The sequence below is a fragment of the Monocercomonoides exilis genome (assembly GCF_001643675.1).
Source record: "Monocercomonoides exilis strain PA203 chromosome Unknown scaffold32-1190040, whole genome shotgun sequence".
NCBI classification, from domain to species: domain Eukaryota; phylum Preaxostyla; order Oxymonadida; family Polymastigidae; genus Monocercomonoides; species Monocercomonoides exilis.
The window spans coordinates 836,770-857,350 of NW_027150577.1; the positions used below are offsets into that span (position 1 = coordinate 836,770).

Here is a 20,581-nt window from a genome sequence, read left to right on the forward strand (position 1 = left end):
AAAAGTTATTTATTCAAATACATTAGTGGTGGTTTAGATCCTAATCAAATAGAAATCTGATTTGATCTCGAGCCATGGACTTTATCCGCAGGACAATTGCCAAAGTTGCTGCCTCAAAAATAAAGACAGCATTGTCCGCGTATTTTACAGGGCTTGATGCTGAAGCTTTTGGAGAAAATGTGAAAGCAGGACATGTTCTTCTTAAGAATTTGCAATTGAAACAGGATGCTGTCAAAGGACTTATTCCTGGTCTCCAAATACAGAAAGGTGTTTATAATCATTTTTTAGAAAAAACTTCATTCTTTTTTAATATATTTTAGGTTCAATCGGATTTCTTGGAATGTCGGCAAGCTGGACAAATCTATCAGAAAAACCAATATCACTAGATGTAACTGATATCCTTATACATGTTAGCACAATTAAAGTTTGACGCATATTTTTAATTCTGTTATTTAAAGGTTGCAATTTATAAACTTTTTAGCATGATTTAATGACAAACATAATTTCTCAAAATAATGATAACGAGAAAAAAAAGAAAATACTAGAAGATTTTTTTTACGAACCAACAACAATTAAAACATTGATGAACTCATTCTTTGGAAAAATGAATGGCCAAAAAGACATAACTGGAAAAGAAGCAAATCACGATGAAGAAATATTTCTTTTGATGCAAATAGTGAATAGAATACAAGTGTCAATAAAAAATTTAACCGTAGTCATTGAGGATCAACTTCCCGGCCATCAGCCTTCTGCTTTTATGATACATATACCAAATTTGTCGCTTATGTCTTATCATCCTGATACTGGGCTATTGCTACCAAGCACTAACCAAATACTTGAATCAATTTTAAAACGTATTTCTATTGAAGGTCTTTCAGTGTCATGGATACCATCAGGATATTACATAACTTCTTTTCTTCCTCAACCAACAATACCAACTGACTCACAACAATCATCAAAATCAACAACAACCAATTCTTCTTTGTCTACTTTACCTTCATCTGCTCCATCATCGCATGCACGTTCTTTGGCGCCAACTACAGCCTCAATAACACCAGCGTCTGGATCATCAGTTCAACAGCCTGCTGCGTCTGCCCCAATTGTGTCTGGTGAGGCAAAGAGCATCCGACGTCCGCAGCAGCTTCTGTCTCCCACTCAGATTGTGGTATCAGTTCAACTGGCACACCCAGTGCTGTCTGCCTCCACAGCGCGGCTGTCTCTGGCAGTGTCTGTCGAAGGCTGCCAGCTGTGCCTCGAACCAGGCTGTGTGCAGTCTGCTGTGAGCATCGTCTCTTCGCTGACCAATTCATCTGCAGTGTCGAGCGACGTGTTCATCTGCTACTCCTCTTTTGCGTCTGCAGGTGCATCTGCATCTGCTTCCCCTTCACCATTCCCATCACCATCACATTCACCTTCACCATTTCCTCCTTCTTCTGCTTCTGTCTCTTCATTTTCAGGTGTCTCGACGCACTCCACACAGTCGCTCAAGAACCGCCGCACTGCCAAAGAGAACTGGGCGCTGCTGTCTGACCGCCTTCTGCGCGAAGTTCGACACAGGCGCTTGCTGTTCACGTGGCCTGAAATCGAGAGAAGGAGAATTGATCGTATGAAATATGTGATGCTGCGGCGGATGGAGATACTCAACGGCCACGTTGCCTCCCGCGCAGAACGTGAGCTCCAGATGAAGCCGAAGAAAGGAAGCTCTTCTTCTTCTGGACAGGCTGCAGGTAATGCATCAAGTTCAGGATCTTCTTCAAGTTCTTTCTTGAGCAGATTCCGCAGCAGCTCATCTTCAAAAGCATCTCCATCAGCATCCCCCTCAATCGCACCATCGGCTGCACCAGTCTTCAAAAGACCTCTCTTGAACACACCACAGGGCCAGTCGCATCTGGCTATTCTGCAGGAGATAGAGTCTCGTTATTCACTAGACGACATCCTCTTCTTCCGCTTCCTCTGCGACCAGAGCATGCTCCGAAGCGGGGCAGAAAGGACAGCCTTTCTGAATGCGAAGAAGCTGAGCAAGGAGGCGAGGAGCAGCGGAAGCGGGATGAGGCTTCTGGGGCTGACAGACGAGGATGTGATGTCGGAGAAGGACAAGAAGGAGATGGCTGAGCTGTTTGGCTGGAAGAACTACCAAAAGAGAATCAAAGAGAAGCTGTCAAAAGCCTCTTCTTCTTCTTCTTCTTCATCTTCAGGAGCTGTTTCGAAGGGAAGTGCATCTGCTTCCTCGCAGAGAGCAAAGGAATTCACTGATTTGATTAGCATATCAGCTACCATCAGCACTGTATCTTTGACACTCCTTTCGGACAGAATTCTTCCAAGGCAGATGCTTCCCCTTCCATCCTCATACACTCGAATTCCCACACACAACTTGCCCAGCCATCTGTCTATGCAGGCTTCCACTTCAAACAACTTATCTTCTTCTGTTTCTGCATCTGCACCTGCTTCATCATCATCATCATCATCATCATCTTCTTCTTCTTCTGCATCAATTTTAAATTCATTCGCATCTGGTCTCAAGAACAACCCGTTTTCCAATGCCATTTCCTTCTCCGCAGGATCACTCAAAACATCCCAGTCACACTCTCAGTTCCCTCCTCTGCATGTTCCCGTGGCAACTTTTGAGGGAAAAGGCATTTCTGCCAAAGTGATGCTGCGACAGTCACACACAAACACATACGCTTCTCCTCTGCTCATCTCCTCTTCCACCACACACATCGCCTCTGCCTCTGCTCGCCCGCCGCCTCCTCCTCCACCACCTCCTCTGAGACCTCCTCCATCACAGCAGGCAAAAATAGATGCACAAAACAAACAGAACAGTCAGAGTTCTGTTTTTGCAGATGCGAACAGCGGGATGACTCAAAATGCTGCAAATTTGAATGGAGAAGGCAGTGATGACACGAGGCCACTTGTGTCTGTGCACTTTGCAGTTGTGGTTGATTCGCTCTCTCTTGTTGATGAGGCTGCGAAGAAAGGCGCGCAGAACAACGCAACACGACTGGGTGCCAATGGGAACATTACTGGGGCATATTCATCGATGGATGCATCATCAGCATTCTCTTCTTACGCTCATCCTTCAATGGCATTAGCCTCTTCTTCTGGGAAAAGCGTGATTGGCTCGTCAGCTTCATCTTCTTCAGCTTCTGCTTCCTCGTCTGCTGCTCTGATGAGTTCAGGCATTGCATCCTCAGGCTCTGCATCAGCAGTCGATTACAGCTCGTTTTCTGGAAGAGGGCAGATGGGCGATGACAAAGACAGCAGCAGCAGCAATGTGAATGGAGGGAATAACATGAATGGCGCATTGGTGTCTCATTACCCAAACGTGACACTCACACCGCAGTCAGTGCAGCATGTCTTTGAGGCAGTGGGGAACTTCTACCCGGACTCATTTCTGGACAGTGAAGGAAAAGGAAATGTGAATGGAAGTGCAAATGAGGGTGATGAAGCAGGGATGCTGGGAGATCAAAGGAATGAAGGAGAAATGAACGAGCAAACTGAAAGTGCAGAAGGAGAACAGCAAAAGGCAAATGCAACAGCAAAATCAAGCAAATCAAAAGAGAAGAAGATGCCTCCATCTGCCATCTCTGCAGTACTGACATCTCCTTCATTGATTGTCACACTGCCGTTCTGCGTGTCTCTTGTGAAGCTGATAGACAAAATGCTTCGCCCAGTGAAGATGCTGCAGACCCGCTCGTTTGTGACATCCTCTCCTTACAAACACATCTCCTCTTTGCACAACAGCCAGACGATGTTTGCTGCGCTTCTCAGCATGTCGCAGAAGGTTCCCTTCTCTTTGTTCATCAAAGCACCTTCAGTTGCCATTCCGATTGATGAACGAATGGCTGGCTGCTCAGCAGTGAACATCAACGTGGGTGTGATTAACATCTCATCGGCACACCACGCCAGCTCATTCAGCAATAAATCATCTTCATCAAATTCATTAGTTTTGTCATCATCATCTTCAAATAAGCAATTGGATGAAATAGCTAACAATGAAGCACATGGTGATCTTGCATTTATAATATCACTGGATGACTTTTCTGTTACTTCTGTGCCGTCTATCTCCAGATGGATCGAAAGCGCACTCGCAACACCATTTGTCTGCTCATCTGCTGTTTCTTCATCCTCCTCTTCATCTGCCTCATCATTATCATCATCTTCTTCTTCTTCTGTTCCAATGATGAACTTAAACGCCCGCTTACCCGGGACGGCCTTCATTGTGCATCCGATGAGCGTCATGCTGCACATCTTCGAAAAAGGAAAGATAAAAACACTCAAATCTGCAGTTGACATTGAAATGGCACAGGAAAAGGATCAGCTGTCCACCTTCTTTGGGGTTGTGGAGATGATTTCACCACTCACATCGCTCCGTCTCTCATCAAGAATGCTCCAATCATCTGAAACACCCTCACTATCAGCTGATGCTGCAGGTTCTTCTTCTTCTTCAGCAACAGGATCTACCAATGCACTTCCCTCTTTGTCTTCGATCTCACCAGCATTAGGCTCCTCATCCAATGCCTCCACCACAGGCAGCACAGGCACACTCAACACATCTCAATCACTGTTGGCCTCTCTTCCAGTTGCAGCAGCTGCACAGACAGCAACACTCCACAGCAACATCCAGTCACAACTTGCCGGCCATAACAAACGGGCAGGGCGTGTGGACTTTGCAGTGGAGGCAGCAGAAGACGAGGAAGAGGAAGAGGAAGAGGATGAAGAGGAGGAAGCGGAAGCTGAGGAGGAGAAAGCGGTGGAAGGAGAAGAGGAAGGAAAGGGAGCTGAGAAAGCAGAAGAAGACGAAGAAAGAAAAGAAGAAGCAGGCGAAGCAGCAGAAAGTGGCATTATACGAAAAGCAGGAAAAGGTGGGAAAGGTTTGCACGAAAAGGAGAAGTTGAAAGACGAAGAAGAAACAAGGCAGATGATGGCAGAGTATGAGTCACAGCATTTCCTGACGAAGGAGTCCTATTTGTACAACATTCCCACTCTCACTGGCAGCATCGACGAAGACTCATCAGTCTACACATCCTCCCCATTTGTGCTTAGCTCAGGGCAGCTGCCGTATTACTGGCCACGGAGCATGCCATATCCATCGCCTCCTCCACAGACACTGGAAGAGCTGTGTGCGGCACTGCGTAAGGCGCAGAGGACGCAATGGACAGCAGTGGCAACACTTCCCTTGTTGGATGTGACAGTCGATGGGATACACGCTGCACTGATGCTGTGCATTGCTTCAAGGGCAAATGCTCTGGTTGAGGAATTGAAGAGTAGCAAGAAGGAAGGAGAGGAGGAGAAGAGCGAGTTTGACATGCTGATGGAAGAGCAGAAGAGGAAGATTATGAAGAAGCGCGAAAGAGAAGCGAGAGAAGCAAAGGAAAGAGAAGAAAAGCGATTGCAACAACAGAATCGGATTATGTCTCCGATCAAGTCAAGCAATTCATTGGGCTCTTCATCTGCTTCCTCTTCTTCTGCAACTTCTGTTGAAGATATTCGGATTCCTCCACACAACTCCTTCTTCAAGCCACAACTTGAGCTTCTCTTCAATTTAGGGCATATTTCATTGCGGTTTTGCAAAGTGTTCCCCGATTTGAAGAAGCAGGTGAATGCATTGAGCTCAGCACATTTGAGAGAAGGCGAATCAATCTCTTCATCTTCATCTTCTTCATCTCCACTCCATTTGTCAGCTGGAAGCACAAGTGGGTTAGGATATGAAGGTGTCATTCCTGGCTATTCGGATCCTTCAAATCCATTCATTCCGCCACATCCACTCAACTCGACATCCAACGTGATGAATTCCCAGGCATCTCACTCGCTTTCTGGTTCTTCTTCTTCCTCTGCATCATCTTCATCTGCAGGTGGCAACAAATCCCATCTTATCCGCCCATTCAAAGAGTTATGTGTGCTCCACGTGTTTGACGTCTCCTTTGACTCAGTCGTCCGCAAAAGCGATGTCGGCTGCCTGTTCCGTGTGCAGCGTGTGTTTATTGCAGATTCTCTGCGCACAGAAGCAGCAAACAAGGCGAGTGCACTCAACGCTGCTAACTATCTGATGGATCAGTCAACAAGCATTCTGCTCCAACAGCAGCAGCAGCAACAACAACAAATGAACCAATTGTGTCAGAACAATCGCTCTTTCGGATTCGGATTGAATCAGCAGTCTTCATTCAACACACAGACATTTGCAACACCACAGACTTCACCTGCATCTGACAATTCATCAGAGTCATCTCCCATCACATCTGCCTCTGTTGCTCTTCTCGGCTCTTCTGATCGTTCTGACTGTGCATGGATCACAGACTCCTCAGGAAGCGACAAGCAGGCCAGCCAAGACAGATTGTTTGCACGGACGCTCCAATCAGCAGACGAGCAGAGCACAGCACTTTCGTCGTATGCAGTGATTCCACCCTCAGTGAGACTGGCACAGCTGGTGAGAGGAGAAGATCTGTATGCCCATTGGGAGCAGCAGCTCAACTCAGACGAGAAGAGTTCGTTGTATGCAGCGAATGGCAATCCGTTTGAGTCGTTTGTGGCGAGTCTGTCGCTGTTTCTGCCGAATTCTCCAATCCACCCACCATCTTCCTCATCGCTGGCAGATGTCAGCATGATCTACAACGATCCTTCTTCTCTTGTGACTCGGTGTGAGCAGTCACTCAAAACGAAGCAAAGCTCGCAGGCACAAGCACAAGCTCAGACAAAGAATATGACAAAGTACACGAAGCAAACAACTGTGATGGCTGATGTCTCTCTGCTACGCTTTGCTATGAACTTGGACCACGACACTTACACAGAAGCTGCACTGTCGATACTGAATCTGTTTGTGTTTGCCAATCAAATGTTAGCCTTCTACTCTCAGCAGAACGAGCAGGCACGGAGAGGAAATGCAAATGGCTCTGATAATGTTACTCCCTCTTCTTCTACACCAGCAGCATCGCCTCTCTCTGTAAACACTCCAGTCGCAAAAGCTGAATTAAACGTGGAAAAATCATCGAATTCCTCTTCGTCATTTTTGAGTGTTGTGGAAAGGAACTTTTCTACTCCTTTAAAACAAGAACAAAAGCAACAGAAGCAGCAAGTTATCGAGCCCTCGAAGAAAGAGAAGAAAGAGAAAAAAGACAAATCAAAAACAGGCTCAACAAAACTCAAACTGCTTCTTCGTGTTCGAATGGGTGTGCTGTGTGGTGTTATCTCGCGAAAACAGAAGCTGCTTAGCTCAATTCTGGCTCAAAACTGCACACTCCTGTTTACACAGACACAATATGCCTACATCTTCTCTTCATCTCTGGAATCTCTGAAGGCCTTTGATCTATCACCTTCTTCGATTGCACACAAACCAACTCAAAAAGTCTTCCAGCAGATTGTTCATTTCTCTGGATGTAACGATACTTCATCTCCTGCCAACAGCCAACGCGCTTCAAATGCATCCCTTTCAACAGCAGGCACATTCTCAAATGCAATTCCAGGTCGATCCACAGATTCAGCAGTTTCCAAATCAACTTCATTGAACTCAAAGCCCAACCAGGCGTATTCAGTGAAAGTGACCATTCCATACGAGTCAGCCTCTTCTACCTTTGGTGGCTATGGTATGTTCATCGAAGGACTTTTCTCTTCTGTGCGTGTTGTTGGCCTCCGCCGCCCGATCGAAGAGCTGGTGAACTTCTTTTCATTCAAACACTTTCCGACCTATCTGCTCAACCGTGGCCAGCTGAATGCGATGGGCGATTCAGCAAAAGCGACAGCCAAAAAAGCGATGTCGTCAGCATTAGGCTCATCATTCACGAAATATTTCATCAGCAAATCGACTTCTTTGCATTCAGCTCGGAACTTTGACTCGCAAACACCGAATGCTGAAATGACTGATGACTCATTCAACAACAGAAACACAGCAAGCTTGTCAAAAGGTTCTTCTGCTGTTCATCACATTCCACCTTTCATTCCATACATCAGCATCCATTTCGACTCACCTGTGTTGGTATTGCCTCAATCATCAGCCTCTCCACACAACGTGATTGTCCTCTCCTGCGGCACACTCGACATCACCACTGCCGTCCTCACCTCGCTCGTTCCATTCCATCTTCCTCCTGTCCCACGCGATGCACACAGCAGACTGTCGCTGACAAGCAGAGAAGAAGACGATGATAGCAGCCCTGGAAGATTGCATCAGAACAACAGCAGCAGCAGCAGTGGCAATACATTAAGGGGAATCAACAATAACTCTGTTCACGATTTCATTGCATCACAGAAAGAGAAAGACCAAGAAATGCTGCTTGACAACCAGACACCAAAGCATCTGAGGAACATATCGCTGCAATTTGGATTGCATCTCTCTCGCTTCGATTTGTTTATGGGCTCGCTGATATCTCTCCATAGGCACAGAAGAGGCATGTCCAGTTTCGGTTCGAGCCAGAATATGTTTGGCTCTTCATCAAATTTGCCATCTGCTGATGGAAACAATCTTTCATCTGGTTCAACAACTGCGCCTGGCCATCGCACAATCAATTCTCTGAGCAGCTTTCCTCCTCTTTCTGCATATCCACTTCTTGGGGATTATGAACTTCCCCAGTTTGCTGCGATATCTTCAGAGGATGCTGAGAAAAGAAGGACTTCTTCGCTTTCTGCAGTGAAAGGTGTGACAACAGCAACATTCAGAGATTGCTTCCCGACACTCGACGATGTGAGTGCTCATGTTGGCATTGAATTGTCGCTGAGGAGATCGATTGTGCTGGATTCCCATCTGAAGGACAAAACACTACAGACAACAACAAATACTCAGAATGAACAGCAATCTAATCAACAAAGCAACCAAAATGGAGGGAATGGCAACCACTTGTTCATTCCTTCTGTTTCATACTCAAAATCACCTGAGCAACAGCCTGTTAGTGTGCTGCCTCCTCTGCTCACAGTAGCCCTGACTGTCTCTCCCATATCTGTTGCATTAGAAAGTGTGCTGGTTGAGACATTAGCACAGACAATGGAGATGAACTGGACAGAATCCCCTCTGTTTGCTCCGCTGTATATCGAGTCATATCGTCCAGTGATTGTGAATGAGGACGGTTCAGTTGTGAGTGAAGCAAAAGAGCAGAGAGAAAGCCATCTGCCAAAAAGCAGTAAGCGCAAAGACGTATATTACACAGCTTCGCAAACTGGGCGTTCAGATAAACAGACACACGAGAAGAAAAAGAAGAAGTCTGTTTTGGATCGGATTATGAAAGTTCGTGATTTCCAGCAGAGCAGGCAACAACCATCCAGCCGACGCAATCAAGATGAGGCTCATTCAACTTTTTCGTCTGAAGTTGCTGAAGAAGAGAAAAATGATTCCTCTTCAGAGAAGTTTCTTGGTTGGTGGCTCCACACAACGACAGCTGGCGAGAAGCTGTTTTTGGAGTCTGCTGATCAAGTGATTGGATTCGAGAACAATTTGAGGAGAATGGGAAATAGCTTGACACCTTCTTTGTGTGAGACACTTTTCACATCGAACACTGCATTCATCATTCACAACAGCATAACACGCCCTTCGCCTTCTATCGTTTTATCTGCACACATCGCGGAGATCACTGCCTTCTTGTTCAAAGTACCAGAATCTCGTTCAGCTACAAGTTCTACAGGCACACCAAGCAGTTTATCAGGAAACAACCAGATGCCATCTGCTCTGTCGCCAAATGTATCGACTGCATTGTGGAGCAAGCTCACTGCACGAATGCCTCTTTTGCTGGCGAGAATACGCTCCTTACGTGCTTGTGGAATGTCACTCACAAATCACAGCTACACCGTCCTGTTCAGCATTGACAGTGTGACAGTTGAAGACTCACGTGTTGCACTGACACGGGAGATGCTGGAGATGGAAGAGAGAACAGAACAGCCCACGCCTCTGAAGAAAAAAGAGAATGAACTAATTCCTCTGTCATACTTCAGTCAGGTGCTTGCCGTTCACGGCTCTTCTGAAATCGTGAAGGATGAAGTGCATTTCTGGGAAAGACGAATATCTTCATCAAGCGCAATGCATTTGCCTCCTCCCATCGATGCAAGCAATCTCCACCACTGGGCAGCAATGAAGCATCCATTTGTGGTTATGTTGATCACAGAGCCAAATGGTGCGATTGATGTGTCTGCCCATCTGACGCGGCCGCAGATTCTGTGGAACACCGACTTTGCATTGGAAGTGTTGAAGATGCTGTGCTTGTCGCGTACAGTTGCATCCAGAACATTCGACGCATTGAAGCAGCACTCGATGATCAGGAAGAAGCACTATGCATCGTTTGCAACAGCCATCCCATCACAGGAGCAGGTGAGGGTGCAGAATGAGCTGGAGAATGCACTCGTCGAATATGAGCAGTGGATGAACAACAAAAACGCTCCACCTTCTGCCTCTGCGTTTGACAGCAGGCTGAATGCTGATAAAATCGTCCTCACAGAAGCGCAGCCACAGATGCCAGTGATTCCTACACAGCCAGTAAAGAACAGATTGTCAATCACTCCAACAAAAGAGGAGATGCATCTGCTGGGCTTGTCAGATGTCACCACAAGCGATTCATTCCTGTCGTATCTGAATATCAATCAGAACAAACAGAAGGCTGCATCAAAAGCGATGGAGGAGCGAAAAATGAGACAGAGGTTGTTTACTGGAACAGATGAAAATGGAGAAGAAAACTTTGAAGCCAAGCTTTTGTTGATCGACTCTGGTCGCTCGCCGTCTTTGAGATGGTTGAACCGATCATTTGCAGACCAAGCGAAAGCACAACAAATTCTGAGCAGCCAGAAACTAAAACAAGGAGTCACCACTTTGTATCTGATGAACAAGCACTTCTTGTCAAGAGACACATTTTCTGATCTTTGCCCGTTTGGCTCACTGCCATATCCAACTGCCTCGTGGAGCAGAACTCTTCTGTCTTCTTCTGCATTGGCTGCTTCTGCCAACTCTTCTGCTGCTGTGAATGGTAATGCAGCTGATCCAAACTCGGGTACAATGCCGTTTCTTGTTCCACACTATGCCAATGGCTCTACCTCAGCAAAGCGCCAGCTGTCTTCGCTGGAGAAGTTCTTTGCCATGTTTGTTGCTCCTCTGCGTCTACGTATCACGCTCATCGATGCCTTTGCACATGCAATCGAAGATCCGCGTGTGTATGCATCGTTTGCTCTTTCGTGCCTTGTTGATGGAGACATATGCACAGAGTTGGATCCAGCTACAACAGACGCAGCCACTACAGACATGTTTCACGAAGAACACGTTGTTCTTATTGCCAGACTTTCTCACTCCTTCCCATTAATCGGGTTCCGCTCGCATCCACTCATCAAAGGCCTCCACAGCCCAGATGCAACAGCAGCTATTGATTCACTCACTTCCAACGCACGCCGCTCATCATCATCAGCTTCAGACACATTGTCTTTGGCGCCTGTTGCTCCAACTCCAGTTTCCCCACCATCTTCTCCAACAGACTTGATTCTGCTTTTCCCACACACAGTTATTCCATTCCAGCTGTCTGTGACTTCACTCCAACTCTTCCGCAGCCAGCCAAACACATTCAAGATTGACGAAAGCAAACGCTCAACATTCGTCTCGTCTTCCACCACAGCCAACATTGCCTCTTCATATTGCGAGCCTTTATTCCCGAAACCTCGTTCTTCACTTATTCCCTACAACATCCTTTCTCATCCTCTTTCTTCATTCGCTGGGCCACTTCCATTCTCTCTTCAGATAACTCTCTTAACATCATCTGCCATTCAGCGTGCAATGCCACAGATTAGCTCGCTTCTGCTGGATAGCGCATCGGTCGTGCAGTTTATCAGCATCATTCCACCTGATGCCCTGCCTTTCGATTATAACTTCCCTGAAAACGTGTATTCACACAACAGCAAGCTGCCTTCAATCACGCAACACATCGCGCCTTCTTCTTCGACTCCTCAGCAGCAGATTACGAGCCTGTCTGCTTTGGATACAATCTCACTTTCACACATCATTATTGCCTTTACATCTCCTCAATCTTATAAGGCTTCATTCTCATATCACGATTTCCGTGTGTTATTGTCATTGTTCACACAAATTAGCAGAGCACCCGCTATATTCAAGCTAAATCTTGAGCATATTCAGCAGATTGTTGAAGAAAATCATGCAACTGTTTCTTCTCCAATGACACCTGAAGAGAGCACTCTGAGCTATGAAGAAGGAATGAGACAGGATAATATGCCAAGCAGACATCAAACCCCACCGTTTTCGCAAAAGTCACAAGGAGGCACAGATGGAAAGCATTCAGCAACCGGAGCTAAAGGATTCTCACACTTTGAGATGGATGATCCATATGCATCTTCCACTGCTTCAGACACCGCTCAGAAAAAGCTCCCACCTCTTCCTCCTCCACGAAGCGATGCCAGCGCACCAACACTGGAAGGCTTGCAGTCAGAACCAGACAAACTAGGAGCAGATGACTTGAAGCGTGATGACATTGTGCTGATTGATCCTGGAAATGTCGAGGCTTCTACAGCACTCAACAACAATCCATTTGCTGTTGTTAGCTCAAATGTGACACAAAAGCAGGCAACAGTTGACAAGATTGTGTACACATATCGAACAGAGGCCGATGAGCAGAGGCAGAAGAAAGCTGAAAAGAAGAGGAAGACGGCAGCTGTTGCTGAAAGCAAAGTGTATGAAGACCGTCTGACCACATCGACATTCAAAGACTCACCCACAAGCGATGCATGGGCTGTTGTGGTGTCTGCAGACACAGAAGCCAACGTGTACATGGAAGATGGCAGATCACCTCAAATATCAGGCAATGAATCTTCAGGCCAGGCTTCTTCTGGTGCATTGAAGGCACCGAGAAGCAACGAGGTTGCTATTTCATCAGCCGAAGAGTCAGATGACGATGATGATGACAGTGAATTCGACTCAGAATTTGGCTTTGATGAAAGCGACGATGATGAAGACGGAGCACGGATGCCATTTATGTATTCCGGAAGAGCAAACAAGATATCACAGAGATTTTCTGCAACCAACCCAGACTTCGATAACAGAGGAAGGCTGCGTGTGCTGTCAGCTGCGTATCTGATGCATCTCTTATTTGTCTCGCTTTCTCTGAATAACAAAGGTGTTGACATTCTGTGTGTGAATGATATCCACGATGGCTATGCACCTCCTGTATTGAAATTGCATCTGTCAGAATCGCGTGTTTCTGCACTGGCTTCGATGATCATACACAACAGACCAGCCCCGCATTCATTCAAACCTCTCAAATCGTCACCAAAGCTGACTGATTCTCGCAAGCAAACTCCTTCTTTGATGGACATCACAGACGACACTCAACCCAGAATGTATCGCCATCTTTCAAAAAGTGAAGATCTCGAAGGCATCTTTGGACAATCGACAACTTCGCAGGTGAAGTTTGCTAATCATCCTAATTCAAACAAAAGGAAATCATCATGCTCATCCGACTCATTCAATGACTCTGGCTATTTGTCTGACAACACAATTTCAAGTGCAGCTAAGATTGATTCACTTATCTGCTCATATCCTCCATCAATAATGAAAAAAGTGTCAAAGGCAAGCAGATCTCAATGCTCATCAAGAAGTGGATCAGTGGACTTTTCCTCTGGCGCATCATCTTCTGGTGCTGCAATGCTTTCACTTGCCGGAAGTCGGCAGAAGCATTCTCTCTCTGTTCTGACTGATCTTTACTCAATCATCACAAAACTATTTGAGACACTTGGACTTCCGTTGACGGTCGGACGGATAATAAAAGTTGCAGCTGCAGCACAAGGTGGCTTATCAATTGATGCTTTCAACACAAAACTCAATGCAATGGAGCCTCTGTTAGAGCCTGTCCATATTGGAGCTTGCATCCACCCATCTATTCTACCAGCAATATCAGTTTCTTTGGCAACCGACAGCATATTTAATGTTAACGTCACAAGAGATCTGTTTGACTCGCTATCATCATTTGCCCTTTCTGTGATGATTGACTTGGGTCTTCTTGGTGCACAGAGAGACAAAACGCGTAATGTTCTTGAGCAACAGTCCAAAGTGAAAGAGGTGAAGGACTCAGCACAATTGAATACAGAGTCAATGTCTGTATTGTCATCTGGTGCTTCTTCAATGTCTCTTCTTCCAACCAATTTGCGCAGAAATGAGCTGAGTGTGTCCGACTTCGCATTGCAAACACTGAGTTCACTACCTTCCATCAGCTGCGAGTGCTTTGGCTACACAACCGCAGAGCAGTTTGCACAGTTTGTGAGGCAGTCTGCCGAGAGGAGTCCAACAATAACTCAACAGAGCACACCTCCACCACCTGTTGCACTCAAATCTTCTCCATTTGCTGCAATGAAGCTCAAAGCCAGCGAATCACCGATGTCTCAGCCAGCTGCAACTTTGCTGGCATCGCCTGAAGTCATTGCTGAGCAAAGTATTTCCAAGTCAGCATTTCTTGTGCGCAATCACACAGGTGTTGCTGTGACTGTGCTGAACCAGCCAGGCGGAAAGCTGTATATCCAGCCAGGAACAGAGGCACCGGTTATTGCTTCGTTCCAGTTGGTTCAACATTCACCCGAACCAAAAGCGATTATGTCAGCAAACACACTGATGCAGAGGAAGATGTTCCACAAATTCTCACGTGCGATGGTTACTGTTTGCATCGAACATACAGAACGGACTCTGTCATTTGATCTCAGCAACCCGCTGGTGCTGACGATGCCACTTGCGATGAACGACAACTCCTCAACACATGTTGTGCGGGCTGAATGCTTCTCGGAACTTGGAAGACGTGTTCTTCTTTTGGCTTCTCCTGTTTGCATCCGCAACACCACAAACATTCCACTCATTTTCCATTTCTCGCAGCAGACATCCTCTTTCTCGTCAACCGGAGCATCTTCGTTCCAGCCGAGTCTGCTGTTCACCAAAAAGCCAGCTGCTTCTGCTTCTTCTTCAGCCTCAGAAATTCCACGAGAATTTGTTTGCGAGCCACACAGCTGGATAAATGTACCTCCAAACATGACTGACTGGAAGTTTACTGTCGAGCCAGCCAACGGAAATCCTGGAGAAGGCTACAAAAAGTGGGAAGAATGGGAACAGACTGCATCGCACAGCTTGGCTGATATGGAAGAGAAACGCAGCTTCTATCTTGTCTCAAATCCTAAGAAAATCAACAACATGAGAACGTCTGTTGCATCCTTTGGAGAGAAGCCCCAGACAGCACAAAAGCTTCCGCCACCTCTTACTTTGGCTGCATCTGTTAGTGTAATTGAGTCTGACAGAGCAAAGAACTCTGCAATGTTTTCTGGTTCACTCAGCATCGAAAGAAGAATACGTTCTCTGACTGTGTCACCTTCAATCAGCCCTGATCCTTCTCAAACAGGATCAATGGCCTCATCAAATAATGAGTTCTCAGCAGGTGCATATGATGAGAACGATGAACAAGATCTGCTGGATGAAGTGGACGATGAAGAGGATGCGATTGACGAATCTGACACAAATAATTCTCAGTCGTCTTCAAGTTCTTCAAAGAGCAGCCCATCTTCTTCCCCATTTGCTTCAAGAAAGAAGGTGATTACTAAGCGAAAATGCCCAAATGCTGCAACTAAGGAAACGCATGTTCTGCTGATCACCTTCCGCCCTCCACTCACATTCGTCAATGCACTTCCAATGCCTGTCACAACGCACATCACATTGAACACCATCCAACCAACCAACCGAGCTCCACTGCCACCGACTCCTCCGTCATTGGCATCTGGAAAGGGAGCATTTCGTCCACAGGCTCCTCCTTCGATCTCTCCAACAGCACAAGAGAACATTACAGACATTCCAACTCATCTGAAGCCAAAACAAGTTGCTAAATTGTATCATGTGCCCTTCGATAAAAATCTCATGCTTTCTGTTGCACTCACCATCACTAAAAACAATAAAGCTCCTCGTCCTTCGACTTCTTTGAGTGCTTCGCCATTCCGCAGCAGCCAACGAATGTCTGTATCTGTGCCTGTCGCTCCACCACCACAGCAAGGCGCAGCTATTGATCTTGACCTCCAAAACGGGAAATCTATTGCAACATACTTCTATGCACCAATGCTGGAGCCGTATTACAACGCTGCTCAGCGTATTGGAGGAGCTGCAGGAAAGCCTCCGCATGAAGCAGCGATGAAAGTACTGAATTCAACAATCTATTTCAGCTCCACATTCAACGCTGCCACGATGAATGTTACACTCTTTTCAAAATACTGGATTCTGAACAGAACACCTTTGAAGCTGTGCTACATCGACAAGGAGGATAATGAGATAATTGATCCTGACAGACAGCCTATCTCCTTTGATGAGAACAACAACAATACTCTCCCGTCTTCTGTTCCTCGCCCGTTCCTCTTCTCTTTCCAGAAAGAAAAGTCAAATCCAGCCAATAATGTAATTCAATTGTTAGCAAAAACACCATTTAATGCAACAACTGTGAAAATGTTTTCATACAACTCAGGCAATGAATCTTCCACTGGTTCTCTGCCATTGTTATATCCTCCCCCTGTTCCTTCTCCATCTTCTCCTCCTTCTTCATATGTATTTGCAAGCCCTGGTGCAAAAGGAGTGACGACAGCTACACAAAATAATGTGCAGCCACTTAGTCTGATCCCTCGTTCAGAAAAGGTTAGCATCGACATTCTTGATACACCATATGAAGTTTCTGTAACAAATGGTGGCTGCTCATGCCATCTTGTTGTTTCTACAAAACCGGGTACTGGAATCTTCTCTAAAACGAAGATTGTGACAGTATCAACTCAATTCAACTTCCTCAACCACATCACTGGGAGATCTCTGTTTGTGAGAGAATACATGGGTACACACAACTGGTCGAATCCCATATTTTCACAATCGTCTTCTGCTTCCTCTTCCAACGTGACACAACGTGTTGAGTCTGCTCCAGTCATTGAAATTCCTCCAGACTCTACTCTTCCAACACCACTGATTCATTCATCCATACCAAACATGGACAAGTATTCCTTAGTTGATGACAACTCCTCCCGTGATTCCAAACGGAAATCAAAGACTCGTCTTGTTCAATTCGCACTGTCCAATGATCCATCTTCTGTGTGGAGCGGGCCAATCCGCCTGAAAGAAATGGGTGAGTTTCCAGTGCTTTTACACGACCCTCGTTGTCCATCAATACCACTTCTTGTTTTGGTGAATATTGCTCCATGCGATTCAAAGGGAGCAGGTGCAAATGGAGTTGTATTTATTATGGTTCGTGCAGCAACAAAGAAGGCAGTAACACACTGGATCATGAATGACACAAACACTCGCGTGAATGTGTGGCAAGAAGGAGAAGCTTCTCTATCTTTATCAATTCCTCCAATGACTAAAATACCTTTCGGATGGTTTGATGCAAATATTACTGGAAAGAAAAGAATGATTATTGTTTCATTTGGGGATGATGTTAAACTGAAAATGGGTTCGTCTGTTGTGAAGAGAGAATTACTTAAGCAGAATTCGGGAGCTCATCCTGTTTTGTTCTCTTCCAAGTCAACGCAAGCCAAAACGTTCAAGTTTGATCCAAACACAATTGAAGAGTACACTTTCACTTATAAAGCAGTTCCTTCAAACAAACAAAAGAAGAAGCAGTATAAGAACTATGATCCGAAAGGTATTGGACTGACATTCCAGCTTGGTTCCTTTGATCGAACAGCGTATATTTCATGCTATCCATTCAGCACTTCTCGCTATGTTCACATCTCATTCACAGCAGTCCGTCCTGACCAACGAGGGCTTTTCACTCGCGCACGTAAATTCGCACTTTCAGCAGATACCGCACAGGCGAACAGAAGATTTGGGATGCATCCATTGGGAATGCAGCCACTTCGCATCCCAACAAATCCTGCTTCGGCTTCCTCGTCATCACAGTTGAATTCAAATGAAATAATGAATGGCAATGCAATGACCTCTTCTGAACTGAGCAATGCAAAATTCATGCATCACGAAAACAAGAAGAGAATGCAGCTTCTGCGCAACATATTTAGAGAGAACGATGATGTGCCAGATGATGCATTCTCAGCTGCTCTCACTCAAGCACGAAAGGAGCTTGCACCATTGCCTCGACCAGTGGAAATGCAGGTTTCTTTGAATATGAAGTTCTATGGCTTTGGTGTTTCGTTTGTTAATCCTCCAAGAAATGGAAGGAGGCCAAGAGAACTCTGCTATCTTAGCACACTTGGTCTGTCAGCCACATTTGAAGAAACAGCTGCTACACAACAGGTGGATATCCGAATGGACACGATGCAGTTGGATAACAGCGCCAGAAGAGCTTTCTTCCCAGTCGTTTTAAGTCGAGTTCCGGATGATTCGATAGTGAATGGTGCAGAAGACAAAGACGCCAACTTTGACGGAGTTCTGATTGATGATCCTAAGCAATCTGCAGATAATGCAAATGACTCAAAACATAATGGAGATTATGGAAATCAAAAACCTGCAGTTGTTCTTACTCTTCTGAGAGATATGACACAATCCATGTCTGTGATATACCTCAACTATGTGATCACTCTTGTGCAGAAATTTGAGCTGAAGATTGATGAACTGTTTTTGTTAGACTTTGCACGTTTTGCTAATGAATTTCCAATTAAGACTATCAAAGAAATAATTGCAAGGAAGAGAAGAGAAGAAAGACTTCAAGTTTCAGTTCATAGAAAGTATCGTTCAAAAGATTTACAAGCATCTTCTTCGACTTCATCTCTTTCAAATTCTCTTTCCACAATTGATGAATCAACGTTTTCTGATGCACAATCACCGTCACTTGAAGGCTCATATAAGTCAGCTGATAATAACTCTGAAAGTCAATCTCAACTGTCACTCTCAACTATGGCATCAGATACCACATCTGGTGCTTCTCTTACAGAAATCCTGCCACCTGTTTATATTCCACTTTCATTGACACATGCGTATGAATCACACATTCGTATCTTCTCTCCTCTGCTAGCATTACAGCCAATGCATTTCTACATCACATTTATTGTTGCTGGGAAATCTGACACCAGTAACGATGAAAAGGAAAAGAACTTTTTGGGATTCAATACTTCGCCGAGCAGTACAAGTCGTTTTGGTGATGCTGACACAAACGAGAAGAACTTACCTGTTTCTCATTCATTCTTCGAAATGTTCAACAATCCTGTTCTTAGTGCTCTTTCATCTGCTTTAGTTAATCTGGAAAAGGCAGATCTTTGCATCAGCTCTTTGATTATTAAGAATTTATACACTTCTTGGGACAAGCTTTCAGTTGGTGTTATACAACATTATAAGATACACTTCCAAAGAGCATTTACAGGCCTTATTGGCTCACTTGCAGTGTTTGGAAATCCAGTTGGATTGTTGAACTCAATTGGCGGAGGTGTTCAGGAACTGTTCTATGAGCCTTCAAAGGGTATTTCTGAAGGACCAAAAGGTGTTGCCCTGGGAGTTGGGAAAGGTGTTTCTCAGCTTCTAAAGAAATCTACATACGGACTTTTCGATTCTTTAAGTAAAATCACTGGAACAGCATCAGCAGGAATATCGCTGATGTCGTTTGACAGAGATTATCAGAACGAAAGAGCAAGAGACATGGCAGATAAGCCAAAGGTTTGAATATGATTTTTTCCCCCTCACAAAAAGTAACTTTTTTTAAATTCATTTCATTTTTGTAATATTTTATTTTATAATTGTTTATTGAAATGCTCATCTTTCATTTTTTATAGCACGCTGCCGATGGAGTTGCAAAAGGTGTTATGCGATTTGGTAAAAGTCTGCTCGACGGAGTGACTGGTGTTGTTGCAAATCCATTGAAAGGAGCGCAGAGAGAAGGTGTTGGAGGGTTTTTCAAGGGAATTGGCCAAGGCTTAGCAGGGCTTGTAGTGAAGCCAGTATCAGGTGTGGTGGATATGACGACAAAGATTGTTGAAGGAGTTCGAAATACAGTCACTTTGTTTGATACAAAACTGAACGGGAGAGTGAGGCTCCCGCGATATTTCTTCAATTCTCATATTCTTCTTCCATACGATCAACTCGCAGCGCAAGCTGGAATGTGGCTTGCTGAAACCGGGCGGCAGATCGAAAGTGAGGACTACGAAGCGTTTGCTGTTGTACGCAACACAAGCGTGAGGAACCACTTTTCTATTATTCTTCTAACCACATCACGTCTAATGAATCTACATGTGAATCCGGTGGATGACTTTGACCTTACTGTTGAATGGAAAATACCGCTGGATTTGCTTATTGGGTGCTCCTTCTCTGAATCAAAGAAGTCACTCGTTTTCATAAAGAAGACTTCTTTCACTTCTTCATCAACTGAAAAGAAGGAGGAAGATGTTGTCTATAAAGAGAACATGCCTGCACTCCTTGAAGAGATAAACAAGGCTATCAGCAGATATCAAAAGAAATAAGATTTATTACTTTTTTTTGGAAATGTTTTTATTTTTATTTTTATTTTTTTTGAACTTACCAAATGTTTTCTTTGTTTTTCAAGTGTTTTGAGTAGAAATGTTTTTGGATTGTGAATAATACTAAAAAGAGATATCATTGACTTCATGTGTGTACCAATCATTATTATTTTTTGAAGATGCTGTCAAAGAAAAAATCGGAAGTGATGGAAAGCTAGTTGAATCC

At 45.0% G+C, this 20,581-nt stretch overlaps 1 protein-coding gene across 1 annotated transcript; it reads left to right on the forward strand.

Moving 5' to 3' along the window:
- The first annotated feature begins 35 nt into the window (after positions 1-35).
- MONOS_7887 (Vacuolar protein sorting-associated protein 13) lies at positions 36-20,512 on the forward strand. The gene is made up of 4 exons (XM_067878248.1): positions 36-267; positions 321-424; positions 482-19,558; positions 19,675-20,512. Exons 1-4 carry the CDS (start codon positions 75-77, stop codon positions 20,356-20,358), a joined length of 20,058 nt encoding a protein of 6,685 aa, XP_067724726.1. The 5' UTR covers positions 36-74; the 3' UTR covers positions 20,359-20,512.
- Positions 20,513-20,581: the final 69 nt, after the last annotated feature.

What these genes read in the sequence shown, in the direction of transcription:
- MONOS_7887 (XM_067878248.1), top strand. Translation starts at nt 75, where the DNA reads ATGGACTTTATCCGCAGGACAATTGCCAAAGTTGCTGCCTCAAAAATA. An exon ending in TACATGTTAGCACAATTAAA is followed by an intron (nt 425 to 481) that starts GTTTGACGCATA and finishes TAAACTTTTTAG; the next exon opens with CATGATTTAATGACAAACAT. An exon ending in ACATGGCAGATAAGCCAAAG is followed by an intron (nt 19,559 to 19,674) that starts GTTTGAATATGA and finishes CATTTTTTATAG; the next exon opens with CACGCTGCCGATGGAGTTGC.